The 23,552-nt window shown below is 35.5% G+C and overlaps 1 protein-coding gene across 3 annotated transcripts in view; it reads right to left on the bottom strand.

Moving 5' to 3' along the window:
• The window catches only part of PDCD10 (programmed cell death 10), a 48,503-nt gene that overhangs the window by 12,057 nt on the left and 12,894 nt on the right, over positions 1-23,552 (bottom strand). The window contains exons 2-5 of one of the 3 annotated variants that reach the window (XM_059391613.1): positions 17,714-17,820; positions 8,400-8,453; positions 3,366-3,483; positions 2,601-2,727 (exon numbers count right to left, since the gene is read on the bottom strand). In XM_059391613.1, coding sequence (XP_059247596.1) covers positions 2,601-2,727; positions 3,366-3,483; positions 8,400-8,453; positions 17,714-17,809 — 395 coding nt within the window. In that variant the 5' untranslated portion in view covers positions 17,810-17,820. Of the gene's footprint in view, positions 1-2,600; positions 2,728-3,365; positions 3,484-8,399; positions 8,454-17,713; positions 17,922-23,552 lie in introns of all 3 variants that reach the window. The other 2 variants (XM_059391612.1, XM_059391611.1) reach the window with 2 other exon arrangements.

Here is a 23,552-nt window from a genome sequence, read left to right as displayed (position 1 = left end):
CTGGCTGACAGGACTCTTTTTTCTCCTTAATATAATCTATGAAATCACATATAGTACTTGGGATAATAAGTATTTGATACATGTTTCATGAAAAATACTGCTATAAAATAAATGAAGAAGATAACTAACTACCTTAAGTATGAAAAAGTAAAATATTTTAAGGTTTTTTTTTTTGGACAGAGATCACAAGTAGGCAGAGAGGCAGTCAGAGAGAGGGGGAGACAGGCTCCCTGCTGAGCAGAGAGCCCGATGCGGGGCTTGATCCCAGGACCCTGGGATCATGACCTGAGCAGAAGGCAGAGGCTTTAACCCCACTGAGCCACACAAGCACCCCGAAAAAGTAAAATATTAAAAAAAAAAACAGTAACTACACAGTACATTGTCCCTGAAGGATAAGTCATTTTTTATTTTGGTGCAATTTTATCTACTAATTTGTTAATTAACCATGGGGACAAGATGTAGCAAAATGTATCAGTATCTATCAGTGATACAAATAATTATACCTTATCTATGTTAATTTACACATGGTCTCATAAATATATATTATGAACAAACTTTCCAGGGCCAATTATACCTCCTAAAATGATTAAGAAATAAATTTTAACTGCCAATACTCTCAACTCAGTTGTGCAGAGTGCACTCCAAAAAACAGAACTGAAATATTACTACTGCCCCATAAATGAGAGACAAGCCCCTAATTCGGCCTCTGTCAATGACTATGGACAAGACTCTTGGCCTCCTGACCTCAACTTTCTTATGATTAAAATGTGGCTGTTTATACAGTGTTTTTCAAATGTATCTCTCTAAAGCTACAATGGGTTTAACAGAGATGCCTTAAGGACACCCCCAGAGGGGTAAGATGGTTAAAGGAGCAGGATGAGGGCTTTGGGCCTACCATATCTAGCCTAGCTTCAACCATAGCACTCTTCTCTCTCTTACCTACTGGCATTCTGTATTAAGATATCCTTTATCACACGTCTTCCAGATAGCTGAAACGTTCTTTAATCGCTAAGTCAGAACAGCATTACTCATCTCAGAGTGGGAAGCAGCAGAGAAGACCACGGAGTGAGTCGGCCTGGGTTTGAACCCAGATCTACCAACTTATCAGCTCTGTGACCTTGGAAAAGTTACTTAATTTCTTCACCAGTTATAGCAGCGTTATATAATACATTATATATGCAAAATGTTTAAAAAAGCAATGAGAAAGTAATTCTAATAAGTGACTGCTATTAAGGTGGCACTGATTCAATAAACCTTTCCTTCACTGATTTGAGGCAAAATTTGTTGAAAATACTATTTTTAAATGTCAGATCTTCACAGAAATGTAGAGAGATCATAAACAAATATATGATCATTAAAACAAAATCTTATTATTTGAAAATTCTAAAAATAAGTTGTTTAAACAACTATGCTTCAGATAACTGGCAATTTATCCTTTTATGAGCTAAACATGTTTACTTTATATCAGACTAAAAATAAAAATCCATAAACAGTTGACTATCTTCCTTTTTCCAATATTAAAAATAGTTAAAGGAAGTTGAGGCTTTCCTATAAGGGTAAAATATTTACCTCAGGATTTGTTCTCTGTGTCATGAATTTTAGCTAGGCAATGAAAAGTCTTTTTCGTACTTTCAGGTTCTCAATCAGAAGACCTAAAAGAGGAGGGTCGCTCCTTAATAGCTGGGTTGCATACCCATCACAAACTACACTTTCCTAAAGTGAGACTGTCTGCCCCCTATACCACTCAAAACAGGTGCCCATACTAGCTAAAATAGCTTTTTGCAATGTGAATTACGAAAAATACTGTTTCTAGGAGATGGATGTTAATATTTACTATAAGTGAACTTCTTTCCATTCTTTGAAGATACTTAGTATGATGATGTAGCCTCTTTCAAAAACAACAAAACCTGTGCTAAATCTTTCAATTTCTACTTGTGCAAAAAAGGTTGCACTGCTAGTGCCACTCAATTATTCCCAATTTCGTATTATACCCAGTGAGGCTGAAGAAAATTGAGACTCTTTACTCATCCAGAAATTATGTATGGATTTCCCCCCTCAGTCTCCCACCCTCTTTAACATGAGGAGACTGCCCCTGATTTGAGAACCACCGCTTAAGCATGACCCTTCTTGCGGCTCCTCACCAGTCAGCCTCCTAGCCCCACGCGTATTTTCAGTCTTATTTAACCTGTATCTCAAAGGTTTAGGATTTGGAGATTTACAATTTGGCTAATATTTAAAAATGCTATTCAAGCCTAAGAATACACTACTTATTCTAATGACTTATGCCATTTCTGAAACAAAAACAATACTGGTGTTATGTTACCAATACTATAATTTTTTGCATTATTTTTTAGTTCAAACTATACTCCAATTTTTATACTTTTATTCACTGTTTTTATATTAACATTCTAAGAAATGTTATCATACTCTAAAGCCAAATACCACAGCTTAGTAGTATCAACATGCAGCACTTAAAAATTTCTAATATTAAATTAATATATTAATTTAATATTATATCATACCAAAATAAAACACCTAGCATGAGCGGTTCCTTTGAAGTACTTTCAAGAAAAGAAGAACAAAAGCCAAAAGTTGCTTACTTGATTGTCTGCAGAAACCTCACTCTGTCATTGATCTCATCTGGGATCTTACTGAGAATCTGTTTAAGTGCTCGTGCCTTTTCATTTAGGTCCTGGAATTCTGGCTCTGGTCGTTCAATCATATACTCTGATAAAATAGATACATAATAAAAATCATCATGCAACTCCCTGCCAAATTCAAGTCTACAAATTCCCAATGCTGGTTAAAGAGGTGGAGGGAGAAGAGAAAGGGAAAGGGAAGGAAAGACAAGGCTGTAAGGCAGAATTCATTAAAGTTCAACTTAGCTCAGAAAAAGTATTATGGCTCTCCCCAAGTAAAAGTATCAGAAGATGAAAGACTAAACATTTCCAATTTGGAATAAATGGAAATTCCATGAAATCTTAAAACAAACAAATAAACAAGAGATAGGCTAAATCAAATTTATCAGGCCTCTGAAGCTGTATTTCACAAGGAAACCTTGAAGTAGTAACATTCATAACAAATATAATGGCGATATCTGTCAAGAGGGAAGAGTTTAATAAAAACCTCCATATTGAATATGTAATGAGCTCCTATCAAAACCCAACCTACTAATATCTTCTTGAAATCTCACTTGAAAACAAAAATAACTTATACAGCTCTTTCCTCCATTATCATCACAATAATAACAGTAACAGTAAGAAAGGGGAGGAGAAGGGGAAGGGCAGAAGACCCATTTGTCAAATAAATACTTGGAGGAAGTGCTTTTCAACAACTTTAAGAAAATTACAGGAGACTCTGGCTACCTTCTACATCATCAGCTGCCATTCGAAGAAGGGACTCTGTGAAGTTAACTTCTACACTTTTTTTCTCTAAAATTTTCATAATGATGTCTTGTGTGAGTCCTGGATTTTCTTTTTCAGCCTATAAAGAAGAGAAAGCTAGTTTTAAAATACAGAAGCTCAATCAGCATTTTAAAGCCAAAACGTTAATTGTTTAGAATCTGCTGGGAACTTCTTAGAGTAATCAACTTATGACAGCAGAAATCTTGGTAAAGTAGGTGCGGTGACGGCATTCACTTATGTTTTGTCGAGAACTTATACATTGGTGACTTCTTATTACAGCCATGGTCCCATTTGCCATTTGAACATAAAGTACTTAACATTTCCTATTTCTCCTCTACTCTCACTTGCAATCAAACTAGTAACAAAAATAGAAATAAAGATTATACATATTTTGGTAATCCATCAATTACTCTGTTCAGTAGTTTAAATACACTAAGGATTTTTAGCTTTTTTTTCATTAGCTAACATTCCAACTAGAGGATCAAGCAATAACTCATCTTACCAATACTCTGCAGATTCTTTGCACTTAAATGAACAGAATGTCAGGAAAAACAAAAATGAAAACAGAAACACAGGATTTCTTTTGCAGGTTTGATTTAAGCTATAGCATCCTTCACTTTCCCACATAACAACTTTCATTTCCTATTGTATTTCTGTAGCAAGAATATCTCCTTTTATAGCAAGAATAATTTATAGAACATCATTTAATCTTTTTGCTACCTCCTGAGCTTATTTCACAGATGAGTTTGCATTAGTTTTATGTTATTTACACTCACTAGGGCACTAAAATCTTCTAGCCATCTCAAGACTGAACACAGAAAGTTCTGAGTTTACCAAATTTAATTTTCAGATTTGGGTTTTCCCCAGTAATTCTGTCCCATTTTATTATTTTAAAAAACGTTGTTTCTTTTAGGATGCCTGAAAATTTTAATTATGCTGATGATTTCCTATCTTTTTTACCCAATATTAAATAGCAAATAGAAACACAATTTATGATCCTAATCAGACAGCAATCTATTTGTTTCCATATGTGTCAAGCACATTTAACGTCTGTCTTTTCAATTCCATTCTGGTATCATGGCAGATCCAGTTTTCTTCTGTTTCTATTGCTCTTTCCATTATAACATCTTGTTTCTTATTAGGGTTGAGGTATCAAAAACTGAAAGGTTTTGGAATGGAATGGGAGAAAAAAATATTCACATTTATCTTAATCCTGGGATCATTTTAACTGCTGTCATATGCTAGTCAAGGAAATCATTTTGATGGATGTTTAATAACAATAAAGTGTATCCTACTGAATTCCATGTCCGTTATAACCTGTTTTGATTTCCTCTTCCATGAATATACTTAAGATACAATCTACTTTTTAAAAACAAGAGTTACCTTAAAGGAAAAGTTGTACAAATATGGGTTAAGATGGTATCAGCATTATTAATTTGGTGACTGGCCACAAAACTATATACAGTATTTAAATAAGCCAGTATTTGATAAAGTGGTCTATTGTCTTTCTCTAGCATTAAATTAGCTATACAATCCATCATCTTATGAGGTAGGGGAATACCCTCCATGTGCTTACAAATTATGCCAGGAGAAAAATAATCTCTCTGATTAAGTTATAATAAACTGCTAAAATCATTAAATGCTAAGTCTGAGATAAAGTTTTCAACACCAAGTTGGTGTGGAGCCCCAAATTGCCAAAATTGGAGCATTACAGAACTCTTACACAGAGGTCTCTCACACAAGTGTTTTTCATGCAAAGAAAACAGTGGCTGGCTATGTATTAAGTAGGCAGGTTCAAATAACTTAGTAAGTACTTGTGTCCTAACAACTGTCCTTAAAAAATACACAATTTAAAAGAAAAACATTTTATTTCATTCTTAAATAACCATGATTACTTATTAATGAGATGCATTCACCTGTTGGGCCCTACACAATTTCTCAAATGTTGGTATTAGACTGGATCCTGCCAGCCTCATTTCCAACCACAGATCTTCTTGTGGTACTTAATTTTTATCACAGCAATGGCCAAAATTCCGATTTCAAAAAAATATGACATCGCTGAAAGGAATGTAGCCCAATCTAATATGCTGAAATTGCAAACTACCTCAAGCTAGCATAGTTCACAGTGTCAGATGTTTAATATCGTTGTGCTCCTTTAAAGTTTTAAAATAACTCATGGTACTCTTCTGAGTTTGCTGAGGGCCCCAGGGTGCCTCAGCACCTAGCCTGGGAACAACCGTCTTAGTATCTTCTGGCTGAAATCCTAATTAAGCTACTTAAACTTTTCATTTTAAAAGCTTTAAATTTACCCAATTCCTCTGACTAACAAAATAAATAGATCTGTGCTTAAATTGATGACTTTTAACTATCTATACCTTCAGGTTTTCTCCCAGAATACAACCTTGAATTCTGTGGGGATCCAATTTTTATGAAGAATCCAACTGTGAGAGAAAACTATCCCCCAGTGGCAGTAACATCCACGCTCATGATTCAGTGATCCTCAACAGCACAACCTATCAGAACTTTCCAGATGGGAAAAGAAAGTGAATAGATATCTTAAAAGATAATATTCATTAATATTTTATCTTGGGGAAAATAATTTTAATCCTTTTCTCATGATAATAAAAATAAATATTAAATTACCTTGATAAATGACACTTGTGGTCAAAGAACTAGAAATATGGACATATATTTTAGGAATATTAGTAGGGATATATGGGTGGGCGAGGCATTTATTTTATTTATCTTTTGAGAGAAAGAGAAAGTACAAGGTGGAGTGGGTCAGGGGTGGGGGGGGGGGTAGAAGCACAGGAAAGAGAAGCAGACTCCCCTGCTGAGCAGGGAGCCTGATGCAGACCTGATCCCAAGACGCTGAGATCATGACCTAAGCTAAAGGCAGATGCTTAACTGAGCCACCCAGGCGCCTTTTGGTGAGGCTTTTAAAATCTTTTTTGCAAATAAGCTGGTAGTTTTAGAAACACAAAAATCATCTTTTTAATGCATACCCTTTTAATTCCATTTGAAATGTAACAAATTAAATATAATAAAAATAAATCAATGCAAAACTAATTTGTATTCCTCTCAAAATAACTTCCACTTTCCCCAATTATTAATCAATGCATGGGTAATAAAATTTATCCATATGTTAAATCGGATCTATCACAGCCACATACTTTAAATATACTGTTTGCTTTTAAATTGTACTTTACTGTTAAAACATCAGATGTAAGCATATTTATAAGAAAAAACTTAATGAAATTCATTATTTTCTCTCTTTTAGAAATGACACTGAGGATATCATCTACTACTTCAGACAGTCCTCCTTATGAAGATCCACAGGAGAAATCTCTGTTCTTGCTATCAAAAAAGCTAAACACTGACTTTTCCATAACAATACTGTATTATGCAATAGGTCGCCTGCCTTCCTTTCTCTGGCCACAAAGAAAATACTCAGCAAATTAACATAAAATAGTTTTCATCATGCTTCCCTAATAACCAAATATGCCATTACAGAGCCACACTGAAGCTCAAAGAAAAAAGAAAAAAAACTGAAGGTGTTATTTCATTCATTCTCTTCATTAACCCAATAATTTGTCAGAACATACTTTAATAAAGCTACTATGTATGTATACACAGGAACTGCATTTTAGAGTATTAATCACGCCAAAATAACTCTAATATATATAACGTAAATTCTCATGGTAAAGTAAGACAGATGTCTAATGACATTACCAGTGCTAGCAGTTAAAAGTGGTATTAATAAACGATCTTTGTGGGGCACCTGGGAGGCTCAGTGGGTTAAAGCCTCTGCCTTCAGCTCAGGTCATGATCCCAGGGTCCTAGGATCAAGCCCCGCGTTGGGCCTCTGTTCACAGGGAGCCTGCTTCCTCCTCTCTCTCTGCCTGCCTCTCTGCCTACTTGTGATCTCTGTCAAATAAATAAATAAAATCTTTTAAAAATAAATAAATAAATAAACAAACTATCTTTATCATAAAAAGAACTCAAACTTGATTTATAGTTTTAATCCAATAAAACTTGATTATAAATTTATTCTAGATTTAAACATTAAAATACCTGAAATATAAGTTATTTTAGCTATTGACACGAACATAAACACAGTAAGTAAATAAAAATTGAAGTTTTAGGCACCATGATATGTACTGGGAAAGGAAAGGGGATGGATAAAGTTTTATATGAAAGAACGCACCCAGTATATATAATAGGGCTGTCCAACAGAAATATAACACAAGCAACAAATTTCATTGTTAATTATAAATTTTCTAGTGGCCATGTTACAAAAGTAAAAATAAATACATGAAATCATTTTAAGAGTACATCCAAAATATTATTAATTTCAACATGCAATTAATATAAAATACTAATTCCTGAGTTATTTTACATTCTTTACCTTATACTAAGTATTCAAAATCTGGTGTGTATTTTATACTTGGGAGTACAACTCAATTTGAACTAGCCATATTTTAAGTACTCAACTGCAACATGTAGCTAGTATTTATCAAACAGTACAGGTCTAAAGACAACAAAAAATTCACTCTGAATGACTTGGTTGTATGCTTGCAATGTATCCTTAATCTGACTCCCACACAGGTCTTGTTTTCCTATCAAAAATACTGTTTTATTCTTATGTTCTATAATTAAGCATTATGAAAAACATCTTTTTGAGTTATAATTTTACAAAAATTTTTAGCAAGTCAAATAATAGAAAAAGAAATTCAAAAATATACTCTAAAGCTAAAGAGAAAAAACTCCAGTCAGTTTTCAAAGTACAAAGTGACAAAAAGATGAATACAAAGGAAACAGCATTTGTTTTAATTCACTTCTGAGAAGTGTTTTAAGCTTTACAGAGTACACTAAAACAGACATAAAACAGCTGAAGAGATTTTCACTAAAAGGAAATAAAGTGGCAATTCTTACATGATATTCAGATTTATATACAACATACATTTTAATCATAATAAATTATTTGCACCTCACCTTAATGAAAGCTGCTCTCAGTGTCTGAGCTGCTGACAGGTTTACTCGTTCTAGCTGCAATATAAATTTTAAATCACTATTAGTACCAATTTCCTTAGAAAAGGTGCATTTTTGATATTCCAGTCTATAGTAATAACTCTGATACATCCATCATTTGCTCAACAAAAATACTTGCTAATTATTCTAAATCACCTTAATTCTTCAAATACACAGGTCATCTAAAATTTTCATTAGAAACCATGAGAAATTGAGGGATGTATGAATTCTTCATTCTTTTTAAAAACAAGACACACTCTACCTTAAAATTGGATTTAAGATGAGCACAGAATGCAAAATAATATCAAGTTATTATAAAAAGAATAAACATATTTACTTCAATTACTGAAAATAGGGTTTAAGATCAACTCTCAATGCTCTGTTGCCAGTATATGGCAAATTGAATGAACAGAAATGACCAACACCAAGAAAACATTTATTATTTAAGATTCTTTGTATTAATTACCTTACTCTTTTTAAATTATTTTACAATCCCTCAGTCAGGGATTAAGTTGAGGATAGTCTATTTTATGAATTAGCAAACAGCACTGACACAAGGTTTGATAGTAAGTAAGGACTGTAGATCATCTGTCCTCTATGTTATCTGGATTTAAGAAAGGTTACCTAAAATACTGAATCAAAAGTTCAATCCCAAAGCTTTTAATTTTAATATAAAATATGTGAGATTTACAATTCTGAAAGATACATGTCCTGGGGTCGGCTGGGTGGTTCAGTGGGTTAAAGCCTCTGCCTTCGGCTCAGGTCATGATCCCAGGGTCCTGGGATCGAGCCCCACGTCGGCTCCCTGCTCAACAGAGAGCCTGCTTCTCCCTCTCCATCTGCCTCTGCCTGCTGCTCTGCCTACTTGTGCTCTCTCTAATAAATAAATAAAATCTTAAAAAAAAAGATACATGTCCTTATTATACACTTTACAGAATTCATTTTTCAGTGAGCTTAAAAAAAAAAAATCCATTTGTTGAAAAGTTAAATGTTAGGCTTAAAATAACTACCTTCAGTTAAATTCCAATTTTTTTAGTCCCTAAAAATTGGGCCAATTAACTCAATAAAACTCAATGCATACATTTTTTATGGGGGACAATATTAAAATGTTCAAAAACAATGTTAACTTTTGTACGATTTTTATGCAAGTGCAGTCTTTTCACAAAAATCTTACGAACATATCATACCTTGCAATAAATATTCCTTTCAACCCCTTGAGGCAATAAATGTAAGTTTTCCTTTATAAACAACATATATACACATATATATCTAAGGCATGGCCTACACTTTATTAAATCACTTTATTTTCTAAACAAGACAGAAATGTCAAGAACCTTATCTCCCTACAAGTTATGCACGCTAAGCAAAAAAGCAACAAAATGTGCCAAGATAAATACTTTATCTCCAAAAATAAATATCAGGCCATTTAACTCAGTTTTAAACTTGGCTTCTATAAATCCAGTAAAATCTAACATTGCCTTAGTAGATAAAAGGGAAGATACAGGAGGACCAGGTAGGAAAATACAGCAAAACAAAAACAAAAAAACCAAACAAACCACAAATGAACAACAACAACAACAAAAACCCTGTAAAATTGGTGAAAATAAGCTGCCACAAATGAAAAACTTTCATCTTCCACGGAATTCATTTAATTGTAATGAATCCTACTTAAGATTAAAATAGTAATTCAGCTCTTCTGATCTCAAGTTCTTGTTGTGTAAGGGAGGGAGAGGCAGGCAGACAGGATGAATGTTTCCACTCTGATAGGAACCATTTCCTTATTTGGGTTTACAGCACACTCTGACCTCTTTCAACAAGTCAAAGGTCTGAGTCACACATGTACCTCCAAGTATCAGCATTACTAACTCATTCTGTACTGCTCTGGCTGGTATGTGAAAGGGTCAAGGGAAGTAAAGAGAGGCAAAGAATAGTCTGTGAAGAACTAATACAATTAGCCAAGATAGACATCAGATTTCTAGATTAAGTTTACATACGTGTGTCTTAGAAAAGAAAGGGAAAGGCCAGACATATACTAAATCAGATCCGTGAGCTGTGAAGCACCTCAACCAGAACTCTGCTGGGAGTCATTCTGAGATACATTATATATCCACACATCTTGCAGTAAATCCACTAGGCTTCATTATGCATATGATACTCCCATTAGCCAAGGAGCACTAGGCATAACAGGCACATATCTAGTTTTTGAATTAAACTTAATCTCTCATCCATAAATTTATCTAAATTATTCTTAAATCTATTTATAATTTGCAGCCTGTAATACTTAGTGCAATATGTTTTTATCTTCCCTAATAAAAAGTGCTTCCCTATTAGATCTTTAGTGATAGATGATTTGATGATAAAATCACATTCACCTTACCATTCATGACAGTGTAAGGTTCTGGCAGTATCTTAACAATTATCATTTACTTAGCACCAGTAATGAACTTTGTTATATATTTTCATAAAGAGCATCTCATCCTCACAATCTATAACTAGTTATCATCAACTCTATTTTATAGAGGCAGAAATTCAGTTTGTATAAATTTACGTAGTATTTAACAGCTAGTGCATACAGAGGCAGGATTAATAAGAAAACTGTCTGGCTCTAAAACTTGTGCACAAGCCACTTAATGCTACCCTGCCTCCCTGAATTCACCCTTTCCAGACTGGCATCAACTCCCTCACTGAATCTCTTCAACTACTTAAGAACTAACAAATTCCTGAGTTTCTACCATGTGCAAGTCAGTGTGAGAGATACAAAGAAATAGATTACAATCCTGGAACCCCAGAAGATCATTTTAAGTAAGCAGCTACATGGAAACTGATGGGATCACTGTCAGCTGTAGTAGAAAAAAAAAGTCTTTATGGAGGTGAGATCTGAACTGGTCCCTGAAGAACACAGCCTCTTAAAATCACCTTCCTGAGCCATTTGCCCACTTACGGGTTTCTTCAGGGTTGGTTAACACATGCGGGAGTAAAGTTTTTATGTGAGTTTAGAACAGAAAAGAATTTCCATTTTGTTTTTAATACTTCCACTAATTAGTCCAGTAATTTTTTTTTAAAGATTTTGTTTACTTGACACAGAGAGATATCAGAAGTAGGCAGAGAGGCAAGCAAAGAGAGAGGGAGAAGCAGCCTCCCCGCTGAGCAGAGAGCCCGATGCAGGGCTTGATCCCAGGACTCTGAGATCATGACTTGAGCCAAAGGCAGAGGCTCAACTCACTAAGCCACCCAGGCACCCCAATACAGTAATTTTTTTAAGATTTTGAGATAACAGCTGTTGCTTAGGATATCTTTAAAGAGCCAATGCAATCACTTCTTAGTAGTATTTGATTCTGAATTCGAAAGAGGAGGAAGAAACATACATTTACACCTTGCATTAATGGGTATCTGGATAAAAAGAGGCCTTCCTCGGGCCTCAGCCATCTATGAATTTCATGGCACCAATAAAAGGCTAAAGGGAAAAAAGAGAATAAGCACAAGAGAACAGGGCACCTAATCTCATTTCACCAAAAAAAGTAAGGAAAGTGCCTCCTGAAGTCCCAGCTAGAAGAAAGACAGGCTGAATGAACTTAACAGAAGGGCTCTCACCCCCCAACAACACATTCTTCCTGTTCTGTTTTGTGAGCTCCTCCTGTAATGTATACTTGATAGCTTCTGACAGCACTATTAACTGCAAACTTGGTCAAATTTAACTCTCCATAATATTTATAAAAATATTTCAAAAGCTTACACAAAATTTTGATTCCAATCAGAGTGCATTTATTGCATTGGTCCCTCCAAAGGTATCAATCAGCTCATCACTACCTTATTTTCTAGTTATCAAGCCCAACTCCTACACCCATAACTGGGAAAAAAAAAATCCATTTAACTCCTTCGTTACTTAAGTTTTGTAGGTCTCATATAAAATCTTTTGAAAGTATTCCTTCTTGCTGACAACCTTCTCCCCTCACCACAAAAACTATTGAGTCTATCCTTAAAAGGAATCAAACAAGGCCAAGACACAAGAAAAACGGGCACCTCGGTGGCTCAGTTGGTTATGCATTCAACTTGATTTCAGCTCAGGTCATGATCTCAGGGTCCCGGGATGGAGCCCCTAGCAGAGCTGGGCATGGAGTCTGCTTGTCCCTCTCTCTCTGCCCTTCCTCCTGCACGTGTGTGCACGCTCTCTTTTTCTCTCTCTCTTAAATAAATAGACAAATCTTGAAAAAAAAGAATAAAAGGTACATCTCTTATAACTCAAATGAAAATGAGTAGTCAGATTAAAAAAACAAGCTAGAAGGTAAGTAGATAGACTCAAGAGGCCACCTATTATATTAACTTTTGTGCTGCCACAGAGAAGACAAATGCAGTAATGTGCTTTAAACATATTAAATGCAGTAGTGGTTTCTAAAATAATCTGTTTCTGGGGTTGCCAAGTTGTCCAGCAAAAAAGGTAAGGAGAGTCACCTATTATAAAAATGTTTCATTAAAAATTGCCTACTAGAATGTAAAAGTCTAAGGAATGATCACAATTGATCAGAAAATTGCCCAAAGACTTCCGAATAACAGCTCTACCTGGTACTAGTCTCAGTACTACAACATGTTAAGTCTTTTACTTTACAGAGTTATGAAAAATAAATATATTACTGTTTATCATCAGTTTATAAACAAGGTAAGAAATATAAGACTACATAGCCTAGAGTAAGGGGCGGAGCAGTAATTCTTATGCAAGATATTAACTATGATCACCTTTGGATGAAGGAAGGGACTGCAGATAAAACCCATGCCTTCACTATGGAGAGGTATGTTTACTATGCTTCAATTTTGGGGTTTGATTTTTTTCTTTTAATTAAAAAAAAAAAAAAAGATAGTTAGGTATCTGAAGTTGGAGAAATAGTCCCAGATTTCATTTGCTTGTTGGAAAAAATTAAGAGTTGTATATTCTGCTGAGTTGGCAGAAATAACTGTTGGATGCTTCTGAATAGAGTATTAATTACTTACTCAGAACTACCACTTTTGTATCATTTATAAACAAGCCTATAAACCCTGGTGATCTAAAATTTATATTTGGTTGCAAGATTTTTTATTCCTATCTCAAAACACAATATAGATTCTTTCAGAAATTATACTTCACCTTAAAATAATTCCTCTAAAAAGTCACAGGAAATGATTCATGGTGTGTCTTTTCCTGGAATGAAGAACTGAACTATACTTCACTTCTCCTCCATACGCACAGAATCAGTAGAAAGTTATACAGTACAGGAGAACCTGATCTAAGACTTGTCACAAGGCTTCTATAAACTCATTATTCCATAAGGTAACCAGACCTATTTCACAGTACATTTACAACACATGCAATATACTTGGACTCTGAACTCTGCAGCAGTTGATTAAATAACAAGACTAACCCTTTCTCAGCTATCTTGGCACAGCTTCATTAAGTTTAGCAAGCATCAAACTCCCAGAATGCCATAAATAACTTCCCTTTGTGAGCTGGAGTAACAGTACTAAAATTTCCCAGATGTAAGGATGCTATCTAAGGATACTACCTAAATATCTGTTCTACAAGTTGACTTCAGACCACCATTGTTACTATTACGGATGTTATGTTAGGGTGAGAATGTATAAGTTTTTTAACTCTTTCAACACACTGTGGACAAAATTAAGTATATCATTTAGCTCCAGAGTTAAACATTCATCCTTACTGATACTATTTTCTCTAAATTAATTTCACAAACATTTTATCTTTAAATCCGTATAGCACAAAAAAACCAAACTAAATTCTAATTTCCCCATTAGATCTGTAGAAAAATCTATGTTTGAACTACGGTTAAATACTAATGTTTAACTGACTAGGTATCTCATTTATTTATTTATTTATTCATTTAAAAGATTTTATTTATTTATTTGACAGACAGAGATCACAAGTAGGTAGAGAGGCAGGCAGAGAGAGAGAGAGGAGTTAGCAGGCTCCCCGCAGAGCAGAGAGCCCCATGTGGGGCTCGATCCCAGGACCCCGGGACCATGACCCGAGCCGAAGGCAGAGGCTTTAACCCACTGAGCCACCCAGGCGCCCCTTAATTATTTTTTTAAAATATTGTATTTATTTATTTGACACAGAGAGACAGTGAAAGAGGGAACACAAGCAGGAAGAGTAGGAGAGGGAGAAGCAGAGCAGGCATCCCGAAGTAGGGCTAGATCTTAGGACCCTGGGATCATGACCTGAGCAGAAGGCAGATGCTTAACGACTGAGCCACCCAGGCAGCCCTAGGTATTTTATTTTAGATGTTACATTAATACACTGGAATGTCAGACAATAATGCTAGTATTTTATTCTTTTCAACCAAACACTTCACATTTGAAGGCTTAATTATTTTATTCCATTCCTAAATCAAGCCCCATATTTGATACCTCTATCAAAGAGGAGACCTACTATCACAACTCCTAAAGGCCTATTATTTCTGAATACTTGTTTTTAAGTAACATGACAGAAATAATTTTTATAGAAAGTTTGATACCATGATGTTAGACCATAAATTCCAGAACTAGACCTGACAATCTGACACAGTATCTCTCAGTCTGCTACATCTAGCCATTTCATTTTCCAATTCAGTTTTAACAATTAATTCTTGAACCAACTATGAAACATTTGGGAACACGTTCTAATTCTGAGCCATTAACCCACATATTTTTTAGATGTTATCTAGTGAGAATCATTGCCTTTATTTCTGGAAAAGATTTACCAGTCCATTCATAGCCATTTCCTTTTCTTTCAAATTATTTTTTTTTTTACACATGAATAAATTAGAATAGATAGCTCCAGTATGAATTCCAATAGTTCATTTTATCAGAATCTCATATCCTATATGACTATTTTCTAAAGTCAAGATTTGAATAAAATCCATTTTCCTTATGTAGGAAACGATCACTCTAGTTGTTGCAAAAAATCCCTTCTCTCACTCCTCTTCACTAACTAGAAGATCAAACAAGCTCTGCAATATAAACCGCCCTTCCTTCAGGTAATGACTCAAAATACTAGATAAATACAGAAATGTCCCAAACAACTTAACCCAATAGCCCATAGGGGCAGCTACCTATAGAGACCCAAGAAGAGGGAGCACCTCTGGGTAGAACCGCCATAATGGTTCTGGAAGTACCTGAGAAGTTAAAACACTAACCATCAATACATATTACTTAACAGTTTCAGTGACTATCTTCTTACCTCATCCTTGGTATAAGGATAATTACATAATGCATCTGCTTAAACTCCTGTGTAAGATGTTTAAGAAAATAGTTCTCTATGGTTAAGAAGAGGTATAACGCCTTTTTATTTTTCACATGTCCAGACCCTAGCAGACTACTCAGCAAATAAATGACTGACATTTAGTAAATAGTTACTAAGCAAAACTGAAGCACTTGCTTCTAACAATAATTATAGCTTTGTAATGAATGGGTACATATTGGAACAAAGTGTGAGAATTAATTACTGGAGTGTTGGCTATACCTACCAGAGATGGGTATTAACAGCCCTGAAAGAGTGCCTCCAATGCTACCATAGAATTAGTATAACAGGGACAGGTTTTTCAAAAGATGCCTCCTATTGCTTCCTCTTTAGTGAAAAAACTTCTAAATTTCCCAACCTCCTTTGCAGCTAGGTGTGGTCATTAAGACTAGGTTCTTGCCAATGAGATATAAATGGAAGTCTTATATAGGACTTTCAAAAAGGTTACTTGAAGGAAGTTGAATTGGCTGGAAGGAACACTCACCTCCTATTCCATTTTTTTGTGTGTGTGCCTTCCAGACAACAACTTAGGACATGATGAATGGAGATTCAGCAGCTATTCCACATGCTGAGGTAACCCTGATAACGGAAGTAAGCACTAGGATACTGAGTCATAATAACACTAGCACTGGACCACTTACAGCAAGAGAATTAACTTTTATACAAGCCAGTTTTTGAGTTTTCTTTTATGCTCTCTGAATCTAATAAGACTATTTGATAGACAGCATTTAGAATTTCAAAATATATGTCTGAAATGGCAACTAGGTCCATGATTTCCAAGTTGAAGAGGATGAATCACTCCTCATTGTCCCCAAGACCTAAGACCACAAATGCATCAAATACATTATTATTAAACCTACTGCGGGATAAAGGGCTTTGAAATCCAGAATCTTATTCTAATTTAAATACTTTACAAAAAGGAATAAAGTCATTGGAAATGGTGAGTGTTTCCAAGCTACAGCAGCAACAATAAGGTCAATGGCATGGAGAGCTTTATAACTGAATAGCAAAACAAAAACAAGAAGACCCTAATTAAATGTACAGAAAGGCTAAGGGTGAAGCCACTGAATTTGGAACCCCAGATTTTAGTTCTAGGTAATTTCAGGAACACCATTTCACATACTAAGAACTTGGTTCACCATTAAAAGGAGGGACATGATTAAATCCTTTCTAAGGAATTTTCAGCTCTAATTCTCTAATACCTTAGCGTATTAACATTAAATTAAAAGAAAACCCAAGGGGCGCCTGGGTGGCTCAGTGGGTTAAAGCCTCTGCTTTCAGCTCAGGTCATGATCCCAGGGTCCTGGGATCGAGCCCCACATTGGGCTCTCTGCTCAGCAGGGAGCCTGCTTTCTCCTCTCTCTCTGCCTGCTTCTCTGCCTACTTGTGATCTCTGTCTGTCAAATAAATAAAATCTTTAAATAAATAAAAGAAAACCCAAAAATGTATTAAGTCCTAGATAAAATCCCTCAAATAAAAAGACAACTATATCTTTTCTAGATACTAAAGCAATGGTATCTTCCATTTATCAGTAAAAATATGTTTTGTCTCTACTGACTAGAATTCATCAGGATATTTTTGTGCCTGTTCTTCCGGCTACCTAAAATGTGTTTATCCCAAACTCAACTGTCTAACCCTCATTTACCTCTTTTCAATCTTAGCATGTATGTCTCATCTTTGGTGAAGTTGGTCCTGACCCCTAAAGAAGGTTCCACCAGCTATTTTATTGAACATTTGATTTTTGGTAACTTCACAGGACTCACCACAACTTTCCATTTATGTAATTACTTGTATTCTCTTGTTCAATGTCTGTCTCTCCCTCTATAATGAAACCTCCAGATGGGAAGCAATATATCTAGGTTCCTCCCTCCCCACTGTTTTATGTCCACTCCTGGTACAATGCCTAACATACAGATAAAATTCATTTATGTGTTTGTTATATGAAGGAACAAACAATAAATGAGGCAGGCATCAAGAATTGAAGAGATCATATGAGAAATGATTACCCACTTACCTCATTAAACACAGGATACATGACTGCATAAAGGGGCATAGAAACCATGGAAGTGGTCTCAGCTTCATTCTTCATCTCTTCCATTGTCATCCTCATTCAAAAGCCAACTACAGTAGAAAAAGCAGTGCTAAAATGCAGAGGAATCTTCATTCACTACAGTATTTCTTCTCTTTTTTGTGATAAAATAGAGCACAAAATATATACTGACCTGGTTAAAAGGAAAGAAAGAACAGAGATTTACTCTATGAAGGGAAAAGTACAAATACCAATAGCTTTCTTGGCCAGTGTCTCTATCTTATGAACAGCTGATGTGTTAATATATCTTGTTTGTGAGGATACCCTTAATCAGTAACACACCTCTATTCCTCCTCAGACTCAAGAATTTGCCCTTTCTTCAACTAATTTTCCCTCACTAGGTACTAATTCACAGAGCTGTGATTCATGAACCCACTCATCTTTAACTGAGAGTGCTCCCTGAAGCACCACGGAATAATGAAGCATCTAATTCCAACGTATATGCAATCAAAAAGTTAATACAAGAAATTATCAACAAAGTAGAATTATAGCACTTACATATAACATAAAACTATAACTATGAAATACAGAGAGCATAAATGTTTATGGAAAACTTCATTAAGAATTAGGAAAAAAGAATTAAAGGTGTTTAGAGTAAAATCTTTTGCTAATAATTCACTGATTTTGCCACCTAAAAATAAAAAAACATAGCCAACCACCAGAAATATAAGACAAATCTTTAAAAAACTGGGAAAAGTCTATCAAATGTGGTCTATTTGGGGATAAAATGTTATTTAATTTTGCCAGTGGTATTTCTGAATCTTTGTCCAAATCACACAAAAACGAAGTAGAAAGATCCATAGACACTGATAATTTGGCATTAAAATACTGAGAATTCAACAATATGAGAGAAATTTGGCCTTGAATAGTTAGTTGAGGAAGTATTTTTTTTTTTTAAGAGAAAGCAACTGTATTTATTTCCTTTGCTAGGCTAAAAAATGAGCCTAATTATAAAGTGAGAGAGTAATATTAGTGACATATCTGTATTTCAAACAATGTATATTGGTATACATATTTTAAAAACATCAATTTTTATTAACTTCTACCATTTATAAAGCATTTTCAGATGATAAAACATTTTTCACACGCTTTTAGTCCTCAAAATTACATTAACTGTTATTCTAACCTTACAGAAAGGCAGGTTCTGAGATGATAAATGATTTGACCAATAACAATATGCAGAGGCCCAAGACTTGATCCTAATACTCTCAATCCAGACCTAGTAAGTCTGCATTAAAAAAGAAGAAAAAACAACTAAGTTTGAAGTAGAGCCAAAGAACCTCAGCTCATCTACCCAAGAAAATACTCAGAAGTTATTAATTCACTGAATAAATTTATGTTTAGCCCTTACTCTGTAGAAGATGCAGTGAAGGGGTGATTAAGATGTGGTCCTTATCATTAAAACTTATCTGGGCCAGGCTGCGGAAGACCTGAGCAGTTTGAAAGATACAATCAAAGGTCTGAGTATGCAGAGCTTCATAAAGCTCTAATAACCTGTCCCATTTGAGAACTGCTTACCATCCTTCCATAATTCTTACCAGTGAAGGGGAAAAGGACACCTTTGAAACCATTTAGTCCCATTTCTGGTAGTTCTAAATATGGAAAAAGTTTTTTGTTTTGGGGGTACAAGCTGCTCACTAACTTCACAGAACCAAATGAATAAGTAAAAATAAGGCCAATTCCCAAGTTTATTCTATAGGGTATTAGAAAACCATTACCTGATCAAATTATTTATTTAAGCAGACTGCTTTGGTCATACTGTTAAGGATAGAATGGAGGAACATAAACTGAGGGCAGAGGAAACTTAAGAGACCTAGTATAGTTATACAAAAGACCCACTGGACCTAAGCAAGTAGCAAGAGGAAGAAGGTTAAGTATCAATTGTGAATCTGCTGTATCTATTTAACTACTTAATTGGCCATTTGGTAATCCACTTTTCCACTTTAGAAATAAATTATGAATACTTTTTCATAGTAAACTTGGAACAAAAAAAAAAGAAGCTGAAATGCAGGGACAGCAGTCAAAATGAAAATGATGGATACTGGATGCACAGTATAGACAGTAATTGAAGGCATCAGTATCAATGGAAAAAAATAAGCAAGAAATAGAACAGGGCTGACACCAGAACTTGACGAGCCATCTCATGGGGTAACAGAAAGAAAAAAAAAAAATCATTCGTTTGTTTAACAAATATTTATCCATTACCTATACAGAATTAGGCCTAGGACTAGCTATGGAGCAGTGAACAAGACAAGACAGTCTCTGACCTCATGGAGCTTATAATATGAAAGGAAAGCCAGAAAATGAACAACTGTCAGTATATACAAGGGAGAAGTGCAGATGCTGTACTGCTATGGGAGAATTGGGTGACAGAACCAGCATCACAGAAACCAGGTGTTTCAAAGAGAAGGCTGTCCAGAGTTTTAAATGCCCCTGAGCATAGTCAATAACTTTTACCGGGATTTCTTGATGAGGTCATGTATAATGCTCACAGAGTAATGTCACTTGTATACTGGGGGAAAGAACTACCTACCTGCAGGAACTGACACAGTGAGGTGGTGAGAGAGGTGATTTCAATAAAAATGGGATGAATTCCCAAAGTAGCCTCAACTGGATTATTTTTGTCTTTTATTTTTTTGAACATGTATGTAGTATCCCTGCATATATAAAGGCAGACAGAGTGAAGGGATCCATAAAAGTAGCTAGAGTCACTCAGAATCCTGCTGGCACCTACCTATCTAACCCACGAAACCTGTTCAAATACTTAATTTTTACCTTTTTTTTTTTTTAAGATTTTATTTATTTATTTGAGAGAGAGACAGTGAGAGAGAGCATGAGCGAGAAGAAGGTCAGAGAGCGAAGCAGACTCCCCATGGAGCTGGGAGCCTGATGTGGGACTCGATCCCGGGACTCCGGGATCATGACCTGAGCCGAAGGCAGTCGTCCAACCAACTGAGCCACCCAGGCGTCCTAATTTTTACCTTTTGTAAATCGTGGCATTGAAACTTCTTTTAATTGAATCAATAGTACTGTCCCATGTCAGGAGTTTCACTTAAGGTATTTATGATTCAAATTTAAAAAAACCAAACATATACATATATTTCTTGCCTCTAAAACTAACTTACAGTACTAGTAGCTACTATGTCATCAAAAAGAAAGTGTTAAAGGAGTGCCTGGGTGGCCTAGTCGGTTAAGTATCTGCCTTGGGCTCAGGTCATGATCTTGGAATCCTGGGATCAGCCCTGCATCGGGCTTCCTACTCAGCAAGGACTCTGCTTCTCTTTCTCTGTTTCTCTCTCTCTGCCCCTCCACACTGCTTGTTCTCTCTCTCAAATAAAGTCTTTAAAAAAAAAGTAAGTATGATAGCAATATTTATTTATTTTTAAAGATTTTATTTATCTGACAGAGATCAAAAGTAGGCAGAGAGGCAGGCAGAGGGGGGGAAGCAGGCTTCCCACTGAGCAGAGAGCCCAACTCAGGGACCCTGGGGATCATGACCCAAGCGGAAGGCAGACGCCCCAACCCAGTAAACCACCCAGCCGCCTCGTATTATAGCAATATTATGAGCTAAATAGGTGTCTGTCTTACATCACATTTATCTACCTTTTAATACTGTTTCTATGGAAAATGTTTAAAGAACCAAGTTACAACTGAACTTCTCAGAACACACATTCACAAAACTGGGGCCACTCATAGTTTCATCAATGTTTACATGAGATTAAAAAATCAACAATTTCAATAAGGCTTTTTAAATATGCCAATTTTAGTTCAAGATGAAATATGCTGCCATTTCTTCTACATGCTTCTTTATTTGAAATGGTTCAATGGACAAGCTACAATTACTCCAAGCAACAAGGAGCCTGTCAACCTGAAGAGCAAGGGTCAACTGAACTGAGCAAGAGCCTGAGGCCCTACCCCTTTGAGAAGGTTTCTTCGTTTCACCACGGGTGTCAGCAGGCCCAGGGCAGGTGGGCAGCACATTACCAGTTTCAACTCCCTAAGGGATACTGGTTTCTGAGGTAAGCACTCATCATTCATGCAAAGCCAACTGAACCCCTAATCCCAAATCTGGAAAGGCCTCAAAAAGTCACCTCATCTACCATGCAGTACAACAGAAACCACAGTCCAAAAAATGACTTGCCATGGTCATAACCGCTAAGTAATAATAAATAAAAATTTAATGTGGGTATAGTGGCAACAAGACAGGAACAGTTACTTAGTTTCCCATCTCCAATGTGTTGCATTAGGGAAAAAGTTTTCATTTCAAAGTAAACTTTGTTTCCCAAGGAGATAGCATCACAACATTTTTAAAAAACCAGAATCACAGACGTCAATAACTTAAGACAAAATGTGTACTTTTAAGCACACTTTTCTTCAAAAATACACTCTGTATATGCTAATACCATACAAATAGAATAAGCAACCAATTCATTTATACTTTCCCCCTTATATCCCTGAATGTTCAAAACAGCAGTACTTGAATGCTGTACAAATGCTTAAGTATTAAACACTTCGTGCACTTAAGACAATTACTATTTCTTTAAAGTGAAGGGAAAACGGGGGCGCCTAGGTGGCTCAGTGGGTTAAAGCCTCTGCCTTCGGTTCAGTACATGATCCCAGGGTCCTGGGATTGAGCCCTGCATTGGGCTCTCTGCTCGACAGGGAGCCTGCTTCCCTTCCTCTCTCTCTCTGCCTGCCTTTCTGCCTACTTGCGATCTCTGTCAAATAAATAAAATAAAAATCTTTAAAAAATAAACCTTTAAAAAAAATAAAATAAAGTGAAGGGAAAACAAAAATAGGTTCTTGGGCATTCTACTGCCAAAGTCTTAGTCTTAGGAGTTTCTGTCCTGACCTGCCCAAAGAACCAACAGGAGTCTGTTCATTTAAAGAACTATACTCAACTGTATCTTACAGATCAGAATCAGCATTTCCTGTGAGAGCCTCATTTTAATCCATCTGGGCAGGAGATAATTCTAGAGCTAAAGTTATTTACTCAAATATAAGGAGGAGATAAGCAAAGTCCATGGTACTGAAATATGCAGTTCTTGGGGAGAAAAAGAAGGCTCCTAAATAAATTCTACCCTTAAGACATCTGTAGGCAGGTGTAATTGTCTTGTTTTTCTTCAGAGTCAAATCCAAAACTTAGCCCTCTCACCTGGCCTTAAATTCTTATAATTCCTTTATTCTCTTTCCTTGAAGTGGGAAAGAACAACTGATGGATTTTGATTAGACCCCCAACCAACTCATGAACATTTAGCTAACAGAAGTTTATTCATTCTGGCAGTAAGCAAAATTCATGTTTATGCCAACATCTGTATTTCTTTTTCCCAACAGAGACATCAGTCAGTGTAGAAGGTACACAGTTGACAATGTTTGTTGAATGAACAAATTAATGAGATAAGAGATGGGCAATTTATAAGCTGAATCAGTCTTGCTAATACTTTCCAAATATCAAGCCTAGCAAAATAAAACACAGAAAGCTAATTAATTCTATTAACAAAGTCTAATTTACCAGTCACAGTTACCAGATTTTACTACTTCTTGCTATCCCAAGCTCTTCCTAGTATGGTAGGCTAAGAGAATATTAGCATCAGATGACTGCAACTAAAATCAGAATTCCAACAGAAATATACATGAAAACCAAATAAAACTAAAGAAAATATAATAATCACAGATTATACATTCTAATGTCTTTTATTAGGGCTGCTACAGTATCTTTTAGATCATGGGACAAAATTGGCATTTAATTTAACAGTTCACAAAA

The sequence above is a fragment of the Mustela nigripes genome, chromosome 2, assembly GCF_022355385.1.
Source record: "Mustela nigripes isolate SB6536 chromosome 2, MUSNIG.SB6536, whole genome shotgun sequence".
Classification (NCBI taxonomy): domain Eukaryota; kingdom Metazoa; phylum Chordata; class Mammalia; order Carnivora; family Mustelidae; genus Mustela; species Mustela nigripes.
Note: the sequence above shows the minus strand (reverse complement) of the source record. Positions and strands in the feature narration are given on the sequence as shown.